The sequence below is a fragment of the Hippocampus zosterae genome, chromosome 10 (assembly GCF_025434085.1).
Source record: "Hippocampus zosterae strain Florida chromosome 10, ASM2543408v3, whole genome shotgun sequence".
Lineage (NCBI taxonomy): Eukaryota > Metazoa > Chordata > Actinopteri > Syngnathiformes > Syngnathidae > Hippocampus > Hippocampus zosterae.
The window spans coordinates 8,473,063-8,491,529 of record NC_067460.1 but is presented as its reverse complement, the minus strand read 5'-3'; the positions used below and the strand labels follow the sequence as shown (position 1 = coordinate 8,491,529).

General features: G+C 43.3%; 1 protein-coding gene across 1 annotated transcript in view; it reads left to right on the top strand.

Annotated features, from left to right (window-relative positions):
• The first annotated feature begins 963 nt into the window (after positions 1-963).
• Positions 964-18,467, top strand: part of LOC127609237 (gap junction delta-2 protein) — a 30,519-nt gene continuing 13,015 nt past the window's right edge. The window contains exons 1-2 of the mRNA XM_052079076.1: positions 964-2,253; positions 2,413-2,610. Of these exons, the coding sequence (XP_051935036.1) occupies positions 2,540-2,610 (71 nt within the window). The 5' untranslated portion in view covers positions 964-2,253; positions 2,413-2,539. The remainder of the gene's footprint in view (positions 2,254-2,412; positions 2,611-18,467) is intronic.

The window sequence follows — 18,467 nt, the reverse complement described above, 5'->3', positions numbered from 1 at the left end:
AATAAGGCAAGCATGAGTGTGGTGACCTTTTATATGATTGGACTAACAATTGTGCTTTCTCGCTCTAGGCAGATGTGAAGCCACCGGCGGCCATCTTACGCTGCCAGATTTAAATCCGTGAGTACCGTAAGTGCTGCAAGGCAGGTCACAGGGAAATCCTGGACATTATTTAAAGTAAATAAGCATACTTTCAATATGACACGGGCTCTTTGCCTTAGACCAGGGTTGACCAGCTCCCATCCTCGAGGGCCCCTATTCTGCATGTTTTAGATTTTTCCCCTCTCCAACCCACCTAATTCAAATGATCAGGAGAATGTATCTGGGTTCTACTCATCTTGCTTTGTAATAGAAAAAAGTTTTCAAATGATTTGGCACAGTGGGTGACTGGTTAGTACGTCACATTGCAGAGGTCATGGGTTTGATTCCGAGCCTCAGCCTTCCTGTGTGGGAAAACCGGTTTCCTCCCACATTACAACAACTTGCAGGCTAAGTTAATTGAACACTCTGCATTCTCTTTAAGTATGATTGTGAATAATTGTCTATGTATGCCCTGTAATTTGCTGGCAACCAGTTCAGGGCAGGGTGTACCCCGCCGACTGCCTGGAAACGTCAGGGATAGGCTCCAAGCAGGCCCTCAACCCATGAGAGGATAAAGCGATTCAATAATGGTGGGTGACTTATCAGAGGCTATTTGTTTTATATCACAATGAGTGCCATTGCACGGGGTTGTCTAGAATTTTTTCTATCCACTATATGTTCTTCAGCAACCCAGTGGTCCAGTGGTTAGCGCCTGGACCTCCCAGTGCAGAGGTCCCGGGTTCATTTCCAGCTCCGGCCTCCCTGTGTGGAGTTTGCATGTTCTCCCAGGCCTGCGTGGGTTTTCTTCAGGCACTCCGGTTTCCTCCCACATTCCAAGAACATGCATGAAAGGCTCATTGAACACTAAATTTTCCCTCGGTGTGAGTGTGAACTTGTTCGTCTCTGTGTGCCCTGTGATTGGCTGGCTACCAGTTCAGGATGTCCCCACCCTACTGCCCGAAGATGGATGGGATAGGCTCCAGCACCCCCACGGCCCTTGTGAGGATACGCGGATCGGAAAATGGATGGATCGATACATATTGTGCAGTTATTTCCATTTTCCATATATTAATCATTTTTTTTGCCAAGCAAAATGTATTACATCAGAGAGTATGGACACTTCAGTTCCATCAGAGCATCCGCAATGTAAATGACTCCAAATCTTAATGAGCGCGGCTAATTTCATTGTCATTTCACACACAGTCACGCTGGTCAGCCAGTTACTCACTCACTCATTCCAACACATTTTCTCTCTGTCTCACACTCCCCGTGTGCCTGCTCAGTATCCTTGCATAGCCTCGTCGTGGCTCTGGAATTGGGTAAACAGCAAGCGTTGTCTTTGCAGGGAAGCAATGATGCATGACACAGTGTGAAGGAAGGTGATGAGAACAGACAGAGACAACCAAAAAAATGATTGTGATGAGGAGAGTGTTTGTTGACAATGGTGTGATGTGGCTCTTTGAGATATTTTATAAATAATCGTGTGTGTGTGGGGGGGGGGGTGCTTGGGGGATAAATACGGTGATGAAGAGTGAGCGAGGGGAGGGGGAGGAGCAGAGAGATGAATCCTTTCCGTAATCCTCTAGACACACGCTCGGTCTGGCTGCCTACTAGCTTTGAGAGCGCGAGAGAGAGCGAAAGCGAGTCAGGTGGAGGGTGCAAACAGAAGAACCAAGTTAAAGCAAGATGAGGTGAGGAAAAGAAAAGGGAGCTGTCTCTTATCAAGAGAAACAGAGAGAGGCAGTGTGGTAGAGTTCTTGCGCGACTTGAAGTGGAGCAATCAGAAGCAGCGGAGAGAGCGGTTGAGGGAGCAGGATTGGAGGAAGGCAACAGGATGATGCTTCTCTTCTCCGCTGCCTGAACCACAAGCAGGAGAGTAGGAAGGACTTACTCCAGCTTGGATGAGAGGAAAAGATGAAGAGGATGGGAGGGAGATGCATCTCTCTTTTCATTCAGGATCACATGAGCGTGTGGACATGACCCCGGTTCGGTGTGACGAGCTGCTCTCATCGAGTGTGTGGAGGCAGAGTAGTTGCGCTCGGGAGATGGATACACATTGACACTAATTGTGGCCGCTTCTTGAAAATCATCTGGAGACAAGCACCGGTCAGAGTGTGTGATTGGACGCTGGCAGGTGCACTCCAAGGAAAGTGTGAAGACCCTCGTGGACAGCAGGTACGGACGGATTTAAAACGTGCACACGCACAACGCAAGCACCATTATTTTTGAATTTGAGTACGTTCTCTGCGTTTCAAGCGCATTCGTGGTCAAACCCGAGGGATGAAAAAACAAGCAGGTGAGCTATTTTGTGAATCGGTTTCTTTGCTTTTTCAGGTTCACAACAGCACATTAAGTTGTACTGCCTCAGTGACACCCTCAAGTGCACTCGAAGAAGAGACTTGAAAGGTTGGCGGTCAGCCTTCTCACCCCATTCCCCGGTGTATGCCTCCAAACTGCAACCATGGGAGAATGGACCATCCTCGAGCGCCTTTTGGAGGCGGCCGTGCAACAGCACTCTACTATGATAGGAAGGTGAGAGTCTGCATGGATTAATATCGGTACATTCGGAACAAATCACTTCGCGCATCCTCCCAAGAGCTTGTGCTCCTTCTCCTTCGCGGGTAGCGTGTTCAATTTCAAACGTACTTGTTGCATGTCCTGAGCAGGAATCAAGTCCTGCTTCCCGTTAAGTGATTGCTGGTCCAAAGGGGGCTGTTGGCAGAGCCAGTGGGGGCTTTAGCTTCTTTAATCCCCTTGAGTGACACGATGGAAGATTTAGGCAAACAGGAGAGACGCTATTAGCCCGCGCAAAGGCTTTGACTATCGCTGCTAGATGGGCGGCGTGAGGACATCTCGCCTTTCGAGTCCAACGCCCGCCTTCATTCACGTTCTCCGCTGTTGTCATACTCCACTGCCTCTCCTTCTCTTCACACGTGCGCACGGCAGTCGTCCCCCTTTTCCAGTCACTCGATTATGTGATTCCTAAATATAACTAAAAACGAGTCACTCGAGTAAGCTCATGAAGGATATGATTTATGTATTCAACTACATGCCGCAATGTCTTGTACTTTACTTTGAATAACTTGTTCTTGTAGGCCGCAGAAGAGGACATTATTTATGAGTGCGTTTAGCCCCATGGGCGCATCAGCTCAATACTCAGTATAAAACACAATTTTACAACTCGTCAGGGACTTAGAGTATTCCTAACGTCGGGGTTTTCTTGGGTCATGTTTAAAAAAAAAAATTCAGGTTCAGTATTGAGTCCTTATTAGCATGTATGAATTAGCACTTTAAATGAACCCCCCCCCCCCGCACCCCAAAGCAAAGTGACTCACTGTGTTTTAGCAGGACTCTTGAATTATTGAGTGAAAACCTGCAAGGCGTTTTATGAAATAACGTTGAATTTAAGGTGAGTATTTTGCCCAGAGTGTAAAATGTTCTCGAGTCTAAACAGAAAAATGGGCCGCGCTCATGTAACCCATGTTTGTACATTGGTACATCTTCCATATTATATTGACAATGATGTAATGAACCAACCTGGTCACACTTATTTGCATTTGCATGTTACTATTTCACTTAGGCCGGGGCCGGCAACATGCGGCTCCAGAGCCACATGCGGCTCTTTAGCGACATCTAGTGGCTCCCTGGAGGGTTATAAAAAAATGTTGAAAATGGAAAAAGATTTTCATACAGGCTAATATAGCTTAAATAGATATAGATACATGTCGCAGCTACAAAAAAGGATAGCTGTGGTGTTGTTTTTTTTAAACAGAGACTTTATTTATGCTTTTAACAGTCTCGACAAACACAGACACGTCTGCGTCCAACTCTGTGCCGTCTTTCTTCTCATTCGACTCGAGAGGCGTTCAAAGACAGCCTCAGAAAAACGGAAATTAATGATCATTGACACTAAGAAAAGCGAAAATAATGCACCAAAACAAAACAGAAAATCAAGTGAGGAAATTACAAAATACATTCTATGGGAGCGTTTGTGAACACACAACAAAGCAATGAATAACTAACAAGCACAGCCATTAGAGTCTCCTACATACATACAGCATGTGTTTCCTTCATTGTAAGTTGTAGAGAAGGCTTTTATTTTTTTGCGGCTCCAGACATATTTGTTGTTGTTTTTTTTTTTTTGTCCTATATTGCTTTTTCACCATTTTGGGTTGCTGACCCCTGATTAGGCCGTGAAAGTCAAATATGACCAGTTGACGGTTTTACTTTGCCGGAGATTGAATTGTCACAATGCTGCAAGCGCTCTGGGAGACTGATATGGAAAAGCGATTAAAAGGAAAAGTTGTGAAGCAGTCAAAGCACAAAGAGAAATTGAGAAGAGACTCGAGGAATGTTGAGAAGCAAAAGAGAGGGAGAAGCTGAGCCAAAGAGCTACAGAAGGCGACCGCAGCTGATGGAGAAATAGCTAAAGTGAAAGCAAAAGAAGCAAGCAGCACTTATTTGCAGATAAGCACGCAGACACATGGCTACTATCTGCTGGGCGTTGGGAAGAAGCCAAGAGGACTGTCTCGTCACGAGATGGTGCTGTGTGTCGTGACCTCAGCGGGAAGGGAGGGGGCGGGCGCGCTCAGGACATCCGGAGGCAAAAATCCTCCCACAAATTTCTGCCATTTATTTTTGTTGCCCAGATAGCCATGATGTTCTAAGAGCGGAACTTGAAATATCAAATCGTGACAGAGTGAAATAAGCATGGAGTCAGTTACCTATAGATAATTAGAGCTGTGCTGCGTTTATTTATTTTCTCCAATAGCTCCGTCAAAGCAAACGGGAATGAATCTGAAATATTTTTCAGAATAGATGAAGAGTTAAGTGAATGACTGAATCGTTTCTCGCTTGGGTCGGGTTGCCACATTTTGTCTCCATGAGATGACAGTGAGTCACTTAATAAGTGCTCATAAGAGAAAATTGCAGAGCTCCTGTGTGTGTGTGTTTGTGTGTGTGTGCGTGTGTGTTCAGCTAAAATGTGTTTCTGTTCAGTGGTTTGAGCGTGTGAGGGAGAGCCCTTGTGTATTCACCTGTTACCCATGATTTATTTCTGCCATTACTGGCTGCGGTCCAGCTGTAAATCAACTTCCACGGGAGCACGTGGCATTCTGTGGGAGTGCGTTCCCGTCGGTACACAGGAGCCATTGAGGATAAGGATTCTCGATACCTAACCGCTGTCGACACATCACTCATGATGTCTCTATAGTCTTGTGCCCACTGGTCCCAGTCTCATTTGTGAGTCGCTATTGGCCACTGTCGCACCTCGAAATATACAAATGTGTCCTCTCACTCAACGGATATTGATTTTCAATAATGACAAAGGAAGTGCAACTAGACGGAAGGTGCGGGATGCTGGCCTTTGAGCTTGTCCGTTTGCATTGCAATGGTACTCATGGCTCACTGCAAATGGAAGTGAATAATGAAAGCTTTAAGATGCTCAAGAAAGTTCAAGTCATAAAAAAACATCACTACCTCAGAGAGCAGGTGACATAGTTATATCCATCCATCCATTTTCTGAACCGCATATCCTCACAAGAGTCGCGGGGTGTGCTGGAGCCTATCCCAGGTGTCTTTGGGCAATAGGCAGAGGACACCCTGAACCAGTTGCCAGCCAATCGCAGGGCACACATAGACGATCGCACATAGACCATCTGTGCTCACACCCACAACCAGGGACAATTTAGAGTGTTCCATCAGCCTGCCACTCATGTTTTTGGAACGTGGGGGGGAAACCGGAGTACCCGGAGAAAACCCACGGCACAGGGAGAACATGCAAACTCCACACAGGAAGGCTGGAGCTGGAATCGAACTCGGGCCTTTTGCACTGTGAGGCCGACACGCTAACCAGTCGACTACCGGGCCGGCCTTGGCATAATTAAAGTCATAATATATTTTCATTCAATTTCATATAATAAGATACAGCCGCTGTTTGTTGTTTGCAAATTAAGCGTTACACTCTAATTAGGGCGAGCCATTTACCATTTTGCTGTTTGTTAATTAAGGCAAGGGCCAAATTAGGCTAAGGCTAAATTTTGAAGTAAACAATACATTTTGCCTGGAGCAATTTTCTGTCCTGAGTGAGGCTTTGGTTGAGGACAACGATCTGTTTGTGTCTTTTTTGGTACACTTCTGTGCAGGTGATCAAGTGTGCATCTGTTCTTTCTTACATAAGTGGCTTTTTTTAATCATGACATAGACTGACCCGCTCTGCCTACTGCATGTCTGCATGACTGAATCAAATGGGCTTCGTCGCTCAGGTATAATCGTCCATCTAGGAAAGCATGCGTGCGTGTTTGTGGCACATGTCCTCTTTCAGCGGTCCTGGTTTACACCAACCTAAAACCAATATTAATCAGTGAGCAGTATTTACATGCGCCTCTGTGTGTTTGTTGATGGGCACAGCTCTGTCATCACATGACCTTTAGATCATTACATGCCGTTGTCTAGCAAATCCCTCCGAAGCACTCACTACCCCCGTGGAGTTGATGGATGATTATGTTTGTATGGCAGGAAGCTGCTCTGGCAAACGTGAGCAGAGAAAGAAAAAAGACAAAGAAAATAAAAGGCATGACACCAGAAATAGGCTGTGCAATTGCAATCGTGTTTTTGAGTGACTCGTCACAGCAGGCCAACTGAGACCTTTGCCTTTCGTTCATTTCATCCCTTTATTTTTTTTCCCACTTTCACACTTCCTCCATCCATATGTAATCACCCCTGGGTAGCCGTGGGCTGTAATGTCACTACCTTTATGGTAAGGCTGAAAGAAGCTTGTTATTAAAATGACCTAACAAGCTACAAGGGGGAGATTATGAATCACGGGTGGGAGGCATTTTGTACTGTATCTGAGTATGCCCTACTGCAACTCACTTTAATCATCCATCTGTAAGCATGTGTCAAAATATTTCAAATCTAAGTGTTTATAATGATAAATAATTTAACAATTGCAGTTTTAATGGTGTGAACAGCATTGTTGTACGTGGAAGTGTTCCTGATATCAATGTGCTGGAAAGGCCCAATGTTGGTTTCTGAAGAGTCCAGCTATTGTAACCATCCATCCATGCATTCATCCATTGATCCATCCATAAGATTATCTGTGATTCAAGTGTCTGTTATCAAGATGAAAACATGAACAGTCAGCGTCCTCAATGGGCTAACCAGCTGTAAATCGTTAGCTGAACACAACACCGTGAAAAACAACCCAACCGTCTTCCGAGATGAGGGATGTCATGATTGAACAGGTTGACTTCTTACCAGCTCATATATCACCGAGGGACAAACATGCCACCACACTTGAGGCCTTCAACAGCCCTCACCCTTTAGGTTGAACATTGGCATGTATTCGATTCCCAATGAGAAATAAATGAGAGGGTGAGCGGGGAGATTCTTGAGTGACGTGCAGAGAACTGAAACCTAGCACTGGTCCTCGTTTCCCCCTCAAGTGATTGGTACCAGAATAAAGTGTCTCCTCTCCTGATTGGGTCTTTATTATGAATGTCTAATTGATAACCCTGACAATTAGCATAAGATGACATCATTCTTGTAAATTTGTGCTTACCCTTAAAAAAAATGTAAGATTTTTCTTCTGTACAGTTTCTCTGTAGCTACTTTGAACTTCAGTATTAATGTGTACAAAATGGCAAAGTGTAATGAAAATGTGAAGAAAGCTGTTTCGAGCCCTTGCAGACGCGTTTCCATGAGTGGGGTCTAAATCGACCCCAATCGAATGAATGTTTGATGCTGTAAACTCGAAGAAATTACTCTCATTTTGCTTGAAGATGAGTATTTTTATGGCAGTTTGGTCAACAGAATAATTGTTTCATTTTTGGCATGTCGATTTATCACATTTCCGCTCATTGCGTCCTCTTCGTCTGATCCTCTTCCTGCATCATTTGTACAGCAAGTTCTCAAGGAACCCTAGCTGCCATGATACTCGAGATGAGAACATGAACGCTTTTTCTTTTGATTGGCACACAAAAATATGAATGCATGGGAACTACACATGCGCACAGACACACGCTTGATATCAATGAATAATCTCTATTACTAAACGCTACTTTCATAGACAGCACATGTTCGCTCAGTATAAAAACTGTTGATCTTGATTTCAATGCTTGAGAATATGTCAGACAATTATGTTTTTTTTTCTTTTACATGCCCTGGTACATCTGACAATTTGATGACTCAACGTATACTGAACTTAAAGCCAGCTGATCTAAGTTGTGGCGCAGGTAGTGTAGTTATTTCCTGAGGTGTGCATCGTCAGTTCTGTGAATCCGTCAGTGAGCTGCCGGCATTATTTCAGGCCGGTAGAGTCCATCAAAGTTGTTGTCGACAGCCAAACGTTATGGAGAATGGAGTTCCTACCGACTGCTGTCAGGCTGCTGAATCAAAAATGAAATGATGTGACAAACATTGGTAAATAGCACAGCCACCTTATCTTTATCTGTGAATGCAAAAAAAAAAACCCTTGGTTTTTTCTTCTTTCTTCTTTTACCCACAATCTTGCTGGTGTAGACTGTAAATTTCCCCATTGTGGGACAAATAAAGGATCTCTTAATCTAATACCACGCCACACGCAGGTGCCGCACACCTAACACCCAGACAAATACAGAAAAAAGAAAGCTGTGTTGTGTACCTTTCAGTTCCACAGAACTCAATAGCATGCGGCGCATATCGTGTTTGTTTCGACAATCACCACGCTCCGCGCTGTACGTGCGTGCGTGTGTGTTTGTGTCTGTATTTAATTATTTTCTGTAGAGATATCTATCTATCCATACCAGCTGTTGGGAACCTGTTTGACTAAGAGAGCTATGAGGGCAAAATATTTCGAAATGCATTTCGGTGAGAGTCATATAATATAAAAAAAATCCTCGTCTCACCCCTCGGGTGGTGTCCGTCCAGCATTCAGCTCGGGTCCTCTACCATGCTCACCATTAATGTGAATGGGTTTCCGTTCCTCACTATTGCCAAAAATCCATACGCGGAGTTGTGTCTGGCGAGCTTGCACCCTGCTTGGTAGCTTTCTCGCTTCCTTTCTGGTGTCTCCCGCAGCGTATTTTGATGCGAACGTAGCATTGCGCATGTCAAAGTGCCGCTTTACATTCGACCATTTCATCGATTGTATTTTGTTATTGCAAATTAGACACACCGCAGATCCTGTTCTATCCACAAAGGTAAATCCTTCGATCTATTCGTCCTGAAGTCTACCAAACTCATCATTTGTTTTTCTTTTTGCCATCTTATTTGTCGAAGGATTAGCTTTGAGCTAATGACCGAGCGGGCTGATTCAAAAGGGGGCGTTTACCTGTTTCCCGGCCAACGTGGGCCAGTATCATCCAATTAAAATCATGGACAATTGCTCCTCCAGCCAACTGCAGACCTGAACAGGACATGAGCAGTGAATCGATGGATGGATTAAACAAACGAGAATATTTTGTTTTATCTGCGAGCCAGATACAATCATCAAAAGAGCCACACCTGGCCCGCGAGCCCTTGGTTCCCGACCCCTGATCTATACATGCATATATATTATTTCTTCTTTATTTGTGCTTGACGTGGAAATTGCATTCTTGACGCTGAGTGGCTGTCTCTGACAAGGGACACACTGGACCCACGTGGGTCGGCCTGAAGTACTAACGGAAACAGGAATGGAATGCCCACCTCTGGTTAATTCATCATTCGATTGTACCGTATGTTTGTATAGCAAGCTAAAAGTACAACTGCTGCCCTGCACACCTTACTGCATCAGTCAATCGTTTGCTCATACATACCTGTGCCTGTGCCATTATAGCAATAACTCTCATATGAACATAAAAAAAGGATGCGGGCTCAAGCCTTGATTTATTTTTGCTTAACCTCATGCTGTTCAACTTGTGTCATTGGCTGCATCTTCACACTGCGGTTTCTCATGAACAATGATGTATTTAGGCTATGAGAACAATGAACACATAGGACTGTATGGGCTCTATTTTCGTACACAGAGTATGTGTGCTCGTGATAAAAATGACCGCATCTTGCTTTTTGTGCTGCGGCAAGTCTAGTTTACCATGTTTGGGTATTTGGCAGACTATGCTGTATGTTAATTTTCTTGAACGGGCGGTGTATTTCTGGGCTTGTCCTGGCCATCGCAACCACAAGCAGCATCTCCAACCATTCGCCCCCACCCGACCCCCGCTATCGTCCCCCCCCCCCCACCACCACCACCACCAATGATTACGTTTCAGCATGTGACTGTTGCAACCCATTGACGACATTTCAGCACATGATCAGACACAACCTTGTGGCAAATACGCCCTTAGACAATTATTTTTTGGCAAGTGATGGCTGCCGTCGATGACTATTCCCGGGCTAAATTATGCTACGAGCACGTCCTTGCTTTTGACCAACGAAAAGCAAGTCTAAGTTGTGGCGCAAAGAGGGTAATGACATTTTGGTGAATATGATCAAGGCAAACTGAGAAAATTCTGCTCTCCCCAGATGCGTGCGGTGGATGTCATCATATTTCATTCATCAATATGAATATGAATATGAATAAACAAATATGATAACAGCGTGCATTGAACTTTTGATTCATTGTAGAAATCAATTCATTGAAGGCATTAATGTCAAATTTATTGAAAATATATTTTAAAATTCATCTCTCCAAGAGGCCACTTCACGGCGGACGAGTTTACATCATCCGCAAGTGGAGATCTTGCAGATTCTTGTACTGTACATTGCGCAAGTCAGTTCTGTTTACACCATGTAGACCACGTGCCTCTCCTGCACAGAATGTAAAGGTACCGGTAATCAGAGGAGCCAGTGTGCGTGCGCGTGTGCGCGTGTGTGTGTGTTGTGTGTGTGTGTGTGTGTGTGTGTGTGTGTGTGTTGTGTGTGAGACACTTTCCTTCGAGGCAGTATCATCTTTGCAGAGTGACTGACTCAACATGAATAATAAATGTGTACACTCTGTAAACCAAAACCCTAAAATACACAATAAGAAAGGAGCCATCTGATTAGCAGCGTGGTTACTATATTTAATCACTATACAGGGTCAAAAAACAGACAAACTCTCTCTCTCTCTCTCTTCTCTCTCTCTCTCTCTCTCTCTCTCTCTCTCTCTCTCTCTCTCTCTCTCGCACAAACATATACAGTTATATGAGTTCTTTCACACCGAGACACATGAACACTTTCTCTCGCACAGAATCCCATTTGCAAGCTCTTCAATTAAGCACAGAAGTTGCAGAAGTCTTCTGGGCAATATGTTACATTGACACTCCTACCCAATTATGGCGAGTTTTTTTGGGGGGGGATGGCAACTGCAATAACGAGACAGATATATTTTGTTTTGCAGAACTTTCGATTCAACATCAAAACTTTGCTATTGGATGTCTTTTAAATTGAACATGCTTTGGTAATTGAAATGTTGGGCTATCTAGTATTAAGCATGACATGAATGACATAAGACGTGAACCAAGTAAATATTGTCCATTACTTCCCATACAATATGAGTTCTTATTCCATTTTAATGAGCCTATACACATGTGAATACAGTGCAAAGCTGGCTGTGAAGCAGAGCAAAGGTTTGTATAACGCCCAAATGTAAGTCTATTTTAGCCAAACAGAATCCTCAAAAAAATCAGTGAAGTGCAGTGAAATACTCCTTAAGTATTGTGTGATACTTGAGTAAAGTACAAAATAAACTTGAACAAAAAGGAAACAAAAGTACTTCCATTACAGCACACCCTCTACACACCTACCTGTATACCTTGCATTTTCTGATCGGTCCATATTTTATTCTTGTACTGAATGTTTGCATTTACATTCCCATTCAATAAGTAAGAGTGAATTAAAATAAAACGTGAGGCGATGGCGATGGCAGTTTGGACCATTTATGTTTAAGAGCTGGTGGTAGATGAACATACTTGCCTTTGGGATGAATGTGTGTGTGATGGAGGCTCCCTGCATGTGCCAAAGCAGCTGATTTGGGTTGGAGTTTGGCACGGGAGAAGCACAGTGGGTGGGGAGTTGGCAGGAATGCAACACTCTTTACTCGGGATTGTCCAAAACCCACAGTTTTAATCTGGATTACGCCCATCATTTCCCTCTATCTGTGTTTCCCTCGTCAACCCTCCCCCCTCCCAGTTTGCCTCCCAGGCTTTTGCGCTCTTTCCCTTTTCCGCTGCTCTTTCTCCTGCTCCTACTTCAATCTCATCCCTACCAGCAAAACCCGAGACTAAGAACCCAATGGCTGTTATGTTTCCATGGTGACACATCATGTCACTTCTTGTGCTTGTCACGTGTGCCATTGATCTCCTGTGAATGAGCTCTCTGAAGTATATTTTCGTGAGTCTATTTTTGGTGTCTACGTTTCTATTTTTACCTCTACTTGATCCCTTAATCTGTTGCCAAGGTAACTGCAGCATTTATCTTCACAGAGATTGTGGTTTACAATGTTGCTGAATGTTTCTCAGCAGAATCTGCAAGCCAGTCATCATTCAAACAATACTAGTTTTGAGCCATGGTATACCTCATTTAAAACATTCTCCAACACGTTCGGCTCATTTCATTTTCCTGAAACCCATGTGGTACATTTACTGTTTTGTAATGTAATGATAGATGGGAGTGTGGGTACATTCATGTTACTTACAATAGTTGATTGTCAGTGACGAAGCTAAATAATGCCAATCGACTGTATTTTTGTTGACTGGTGTAAAAACGGGACAAACTTAATTTTTATGCCACTGCAAATCTAGTCTCATGTGTTTGGGACCACATTGCGCCCAACTGGGCGTTTCGGTGCACGGGGTTGCCTTGCCTCCAACTCATCTGACATTTTGGTAGCAAATAGTTGTCTGCACTTGGCGTAGAAACAATTTTTGGTACATTGTGATTTTCTTGCCGGGTCAAAGGTCGAGTTCAACGAATTTGGTAGACACACTACGCCTCACTGGCTGTTTATGCCTCGTCCCCCAGCGCATCTGGGAATTTGGTTGCAAATAGCAGACTAAATTGGTCGCATGAAGGTTGAATGGGTTACCAAACAGTGCAGAGGTTAGGAGTTCGATTCTGGGTCCCAGCCATTTTATTTGGAGTTTGCATGTTCTCTCCGTGCCTGTGTGGGTTATCTCCGGGTACTCTGGTTTCATCCCACATTCCAAAAACATACACGATAGCTTAATTGAACACTATATTTAGGTGGGATTGTGAGTGCAAATGGTGTTTTATCTATGTGTGCCCTGGCATTGGTTGGCAACCAGTCCAGGGCGTAACCCACCTTCTGCCCAAAGTTAGGCGGGATAGGCTCCAGCCTAACTTCGGGCAGATGATGGATGGATGGATGAATGGAGTAGACAACATTTTAGATGGGCTAAAAGGAGGTCTATTTTGCAGTGCAAGTGGTCCATTTGTGTGTATTTGAGCCGGAGGTCGACAGATTGGTAGCTCTGCGGATGTGTGTGGTGGACGTCATTTTATTTCATTCATAAATATGACACCCCCCGCCCGCCCCCCATTCTCCCCATCGACGTACAATGTATTAGGTGCACGTTGATCGGCTGATCCATAATAGATTAATCTGAATGCTGAAGGGGCATTCTGCTGGGATAGAGGGGGCTTATCCTGCGATCATGGTCCCTCCACATCCCGAATATGAAAGTATTTTGGGTTATACACTGTATAACTGAACCGAAAGACTTGATGGTTTTCTGTTTCCGCAATGTCAGTTACAGCATACTCAGGTGTGCGCTACGACTTCCTTGAATTTGACGCAACTGGGGAATGGAAGTACACGTTTCGGCGGCATCCCTCAACGGTGCACAAAGGCGCAAAGTCTCATTACATCAATTCTACTGCCATAAAGTCTAGCAAAATACCAAAAGGAAAAAAACCCCACCAAGGAGCACAGTTAGACTCCGCTTTGCTCTAGACTTGTGCCTGCAATCAAAGTAGAGCCTGAAATATTCAGTTGCACAATCAGACAATGCAAGTAAGATGCAAGTACTGTATGTGATGATAAATAGCATTATTAACAATCTGTCATGGAATACATGAATTGCGATGCTGCTCTTTGTCCTATTGTTTACGATGGCCCAATAAAGGCCGTCTAGCTGACATATTCATCCATTATCCGAGCCGCTTATCATCATGAGGGACGTAGGCATCCTGCAGCATATCCCAGCAGTCTTCGGCCAGTAGGTGGGGCTTACCAAAAGAAACAGATGAATTTCCAGTACTTAAGTCAGGGCATCATGCCACCGGGTACACACTGAACTGGTCGTCACTCTGGGTGATACTAATTGATCAGAATGAATTGTTGGTATTTGTTGTTGCTGATTTTAATAGCAAACAACATATTCAATGGGGCTTAAGTGTTGGCTTCTTATGATGCGCCAAAACAAATAATTAGGTGGTTCAATATAAAGCTCTTTGTTGAGAGTTGGCATATGCCAATGTATGTTTCATATAATGAAGCACAAAGGTATAAACTACCCATGACATACAGTATATCAATTCAATTCAAATTGAAATGAACATTCTGAGTTCTTGTCACTAAACATGTTTTGTGCAAACAGCCAACTGAGGTTTTGCATATTGATACCAATGTGTCTGTTATTTATTTAATTTCTTTAAACACATCCGACTCAGTTTGAATACCTGTAACTTTTAACAAAGAATCTTCTGTTCGGAGAAATTTTTCCCTGTGATGACATAGTAAGTTATGCTGGATCATTTTATTTCTGATTCCCTTCAGGTAGTATACAATGTGAAATATTTAACATTTGACATCCCAAACCACTTTTTGGGAATTGACGTTGGATGACCAGTCATTTGAATTGTAACACAAGTGACGACTTACATGGCACTTTCACGACCAAGAAAGCACTTCACACCCAAACTTAGTTGTGTGTCGGGTTTTTTGGTCGTGAGAAAGCACACATTGTTGAGATAGTTGTGGTTCTTAACGTTTAATGCATTGATGGAGTCTTTTTGAGTCCCCTCTTAAAAAGTCCTAATGTGTCAATGCCCTTTGAATGCACCCCCCACACACACGTGCACACGCGCACGTACACACACAATGTGGGATAAAATAATGAATAGCATTGTCCATTTTTCAGTCCAGTACAGTAGAGTGCTACTTTTGTAATCAAAAAAACATATCGTGCTTGTCAAGGAGGTGGGACATACTAATGTCATTGCATTGCATTGAGATGACATCATCAGTCTATTTACCGCTGTACTACAAACAGCTCTTACCAAATAATTTGGTGCAGTGGAGTTCCGCCCCATTAAAGTTACAAACACAATAGCACGCAATAGAACTCAACTTGAATCGTATTCGATTTTGTGCAGGTGTGTATTTTGTATCGTGTCTAAAATAATGAATACAACTGATGTCATCTGAGCAAATGAGATGAATACCTGATCGGAAACTATTTTAATTCATGTTACCAGAGGTTTAAGAGCCCAAACTGTTACACTAATGCTAAAATAACTATTCCTGGTTGGCATGGAGTGTAGTTTTATCCCTCTCTGAGGGATTGGATGAACATGGCAATGTCAGACACAATCGGCTTTGTGACGCCCTGCGACATCTGGGAGAGTTTGTTTTTCTGTGATTAAAAAGTATTTGTGTGCACATGTGACTGAAGAGGTGTCCTTACCTTGTATCAGATAAATAGTCAGTCTCTATGACCTAAGTACACGACATTCTTCTATGCATTTGAGTGCAGTTGCGTGTGTATGAGTGGTGCATGCCCCTTCAGAAGAAGGTGGCCATGCAGCATAAAGGTCTGACGGCAGGAGAGAGTGCAGCCACCTCAACCCTTCTGTTACTGGCCTCAAGCCTCGGAACATCCCTGTGGGCTTGTGAGTGTGTGTGTGCGCGCGCGCGCGTGTGTGCTTGGATATAGCTTGACGCTAGATGACCCGCTGTGAACTCGGAGCTATTGATAAACCACAGCAGGATAGTCTCAGAGTGAAGCTACACCATTCTCAGCTTGATATTTGATGGAATAGAGATGCGATGTATTGCTATTTTGTGTTGGAATGACCAATTGCATACGGTCAGAGGCTGAAATAAATTCATTCAACTGTTGGAAACTTTCAGTGCTGTGAGGCAAAGGCCTTCTCTACGGGCCAAAACATTAACAGATGAATACCTGATCGGAAACTATTTTAATTCATGTTACCAGAGGTTTAAGAACCCCAAACGGTTACACTAATGCTAAAATAACTATTCCTGGTTGGCATGGCACTTACAACCTGAATTCTAGTATGATGTTTGTTTGTTCCATGAAATAGTTTTAATTTATTCCCAACAGTCTGTTCTCTTGTTTTCAATCTTTTCTCTCGGCTGCACTGCCTTCAGTACGTGTAAGTGGTTATTTATTGATTTATTTATTGCCTATCCAATCAGATTTCAAACACTATGTGCTGCCTTGTCCATCTAAAGCTTTGCGTCTACAAAATCTGCCAGTACATAAATAGAGCGTAACACAACTTGAAGGTGGTCTGCAATGGGACGGGAGAAGATTTATTCCTTGGCATCTCAAAGTCTCTGCATACAACTCTCCTAAAGCGATGCCATTTGATTCATTTACCAATAATTGCCATCATGTCCTACCTGTTTATAATGCTGAAAAACAGAGAGAGACTCTGTAAATAATTTTTATCCAAGAAGGGGATTTGCAATTATTTTTTGCTGACAGAGAATTATTACCATTAAACTTAATCAAACCTTTATTGAGCGGTGTTATGACACTAACGCTGACTCTGTATAGCAGGCAAGGCCACACATGTGCTCCAATGCTGCCCGGCGTCCATGGTTCATCCGTACAGAAGCTCTGACAGAATTGTAAAAAACGTGAGGGACCTGATCAGAACATGGCAGGCTCAGTTTCACAGAGATGAAAAAGCTTGATGCTCAACACGGAGAGCATATTATCACATGCATGGAAAATGGCGTTAAGACATGCCACTATAACCGCTCTTCATCAAGCAATTTGGTAAAGTGTAAAAAAAAAAACGGGATATTGTGGTTGTTATGGTATTTTTTGGGGGGGAGGGGGGGTTATTCATTTACTCACCACAATTTTTGCGGTTGGGAGGTAGGACCACACATTTCCAAACCAGGTGTTTGACAAAAATTCCATTTTAGATGCAGACAAAATATGGGCATACATGCAAAGTATGAGCTGTTCATACATGCAATTTTTGAGTATACATTTTGCTGTGCATGTATAAAAGGTTCACTATTCTAACCAAACATAACGGGCTGGAAGCAAACAAAATAACCACACACTGTATTTTTTTTTCTCCCAATGGAAAGGGATCTCTTTCATCAAAATTGCAATTGAAAGATGTCACAAAACTGCTGAACGGCAAACCAACATTGCAAAAAGTCATCATCTTTTACATCTTTTAAAAAATCCACTCACTCAGTTTTAATATCATTTAAGAACTATTTTTCTCCTCCATATCATTCCAAATTCACCAAAAATTCTTAGGCCAACTCAAGTTGTAGTATCGGGCAGTATAAAACCTAGTGCAAGCGCAACTAAGATATGTATGCGATCTAGTGGTGATTAGTGATATTACAACTTAAACCTGAAGTAAACCCCTGCAAAATGTATGGTATTGTATTGTGTTGTATTTTTACCATTCGGCACCTGTGCACTTTCAAGGATTCCCCCCCCCCCTCTTTTCCCCCCGAAATGTTTTATAGATTTTTGATTGCCCATGTTACCGCCCATTTTTTTTTGTGGGAATATTTCAATGTTTTTATATTAAAAAGAAAATTGAAACAGAGACACAATGAGGAGAGGGAGAGCTGAGCAGGGAAAAGGCTGAGCTAAGTCGAAAGGGAGCAGGTTAGTGATGAAGGTTAAAGGCGTGAGTCTGAAAAGGATTAACGGATCCACCGTAACACTCAAGAGGTTTAAATCACTGTCAAGTGCTACCAACAAAGAGAAAAATCTCACATCGTAACGCCACCACTAAACTCAATGCCTCATTCAATATCTTTTGAAAAGAGCATCATTATCTTTAAGCTGTGTGTTATTATTAAGTTTCCAGCAAGCTTTCAAAATAAATTATGGATGAAGTAAAATCAGGGCAATAGAGCCTATTTTCCCTCCAAATCTTCAAAGCGTCTTCAACATTGCAGTCAACCGGCAGCGTACGGCTCGTCCAATAGAACCTCAGCAAAAGCAAGCTGTTTCAGTTTACTTTGCTGCTCACCGGCACACTTCTCTCTCGCCTCATCTCCTTTCTGCTCCTTGCCTGTTGCCTTGGTAACTAGCAGAAGGATGTTGAGTGGAGGGGGGGTATTGAAAGGATGAGAAACCAGGGGAAAGGAAGGAGTGGGGAGGGCAGGGGGTTGCGATGGGGTTTCTGGGTAAGGA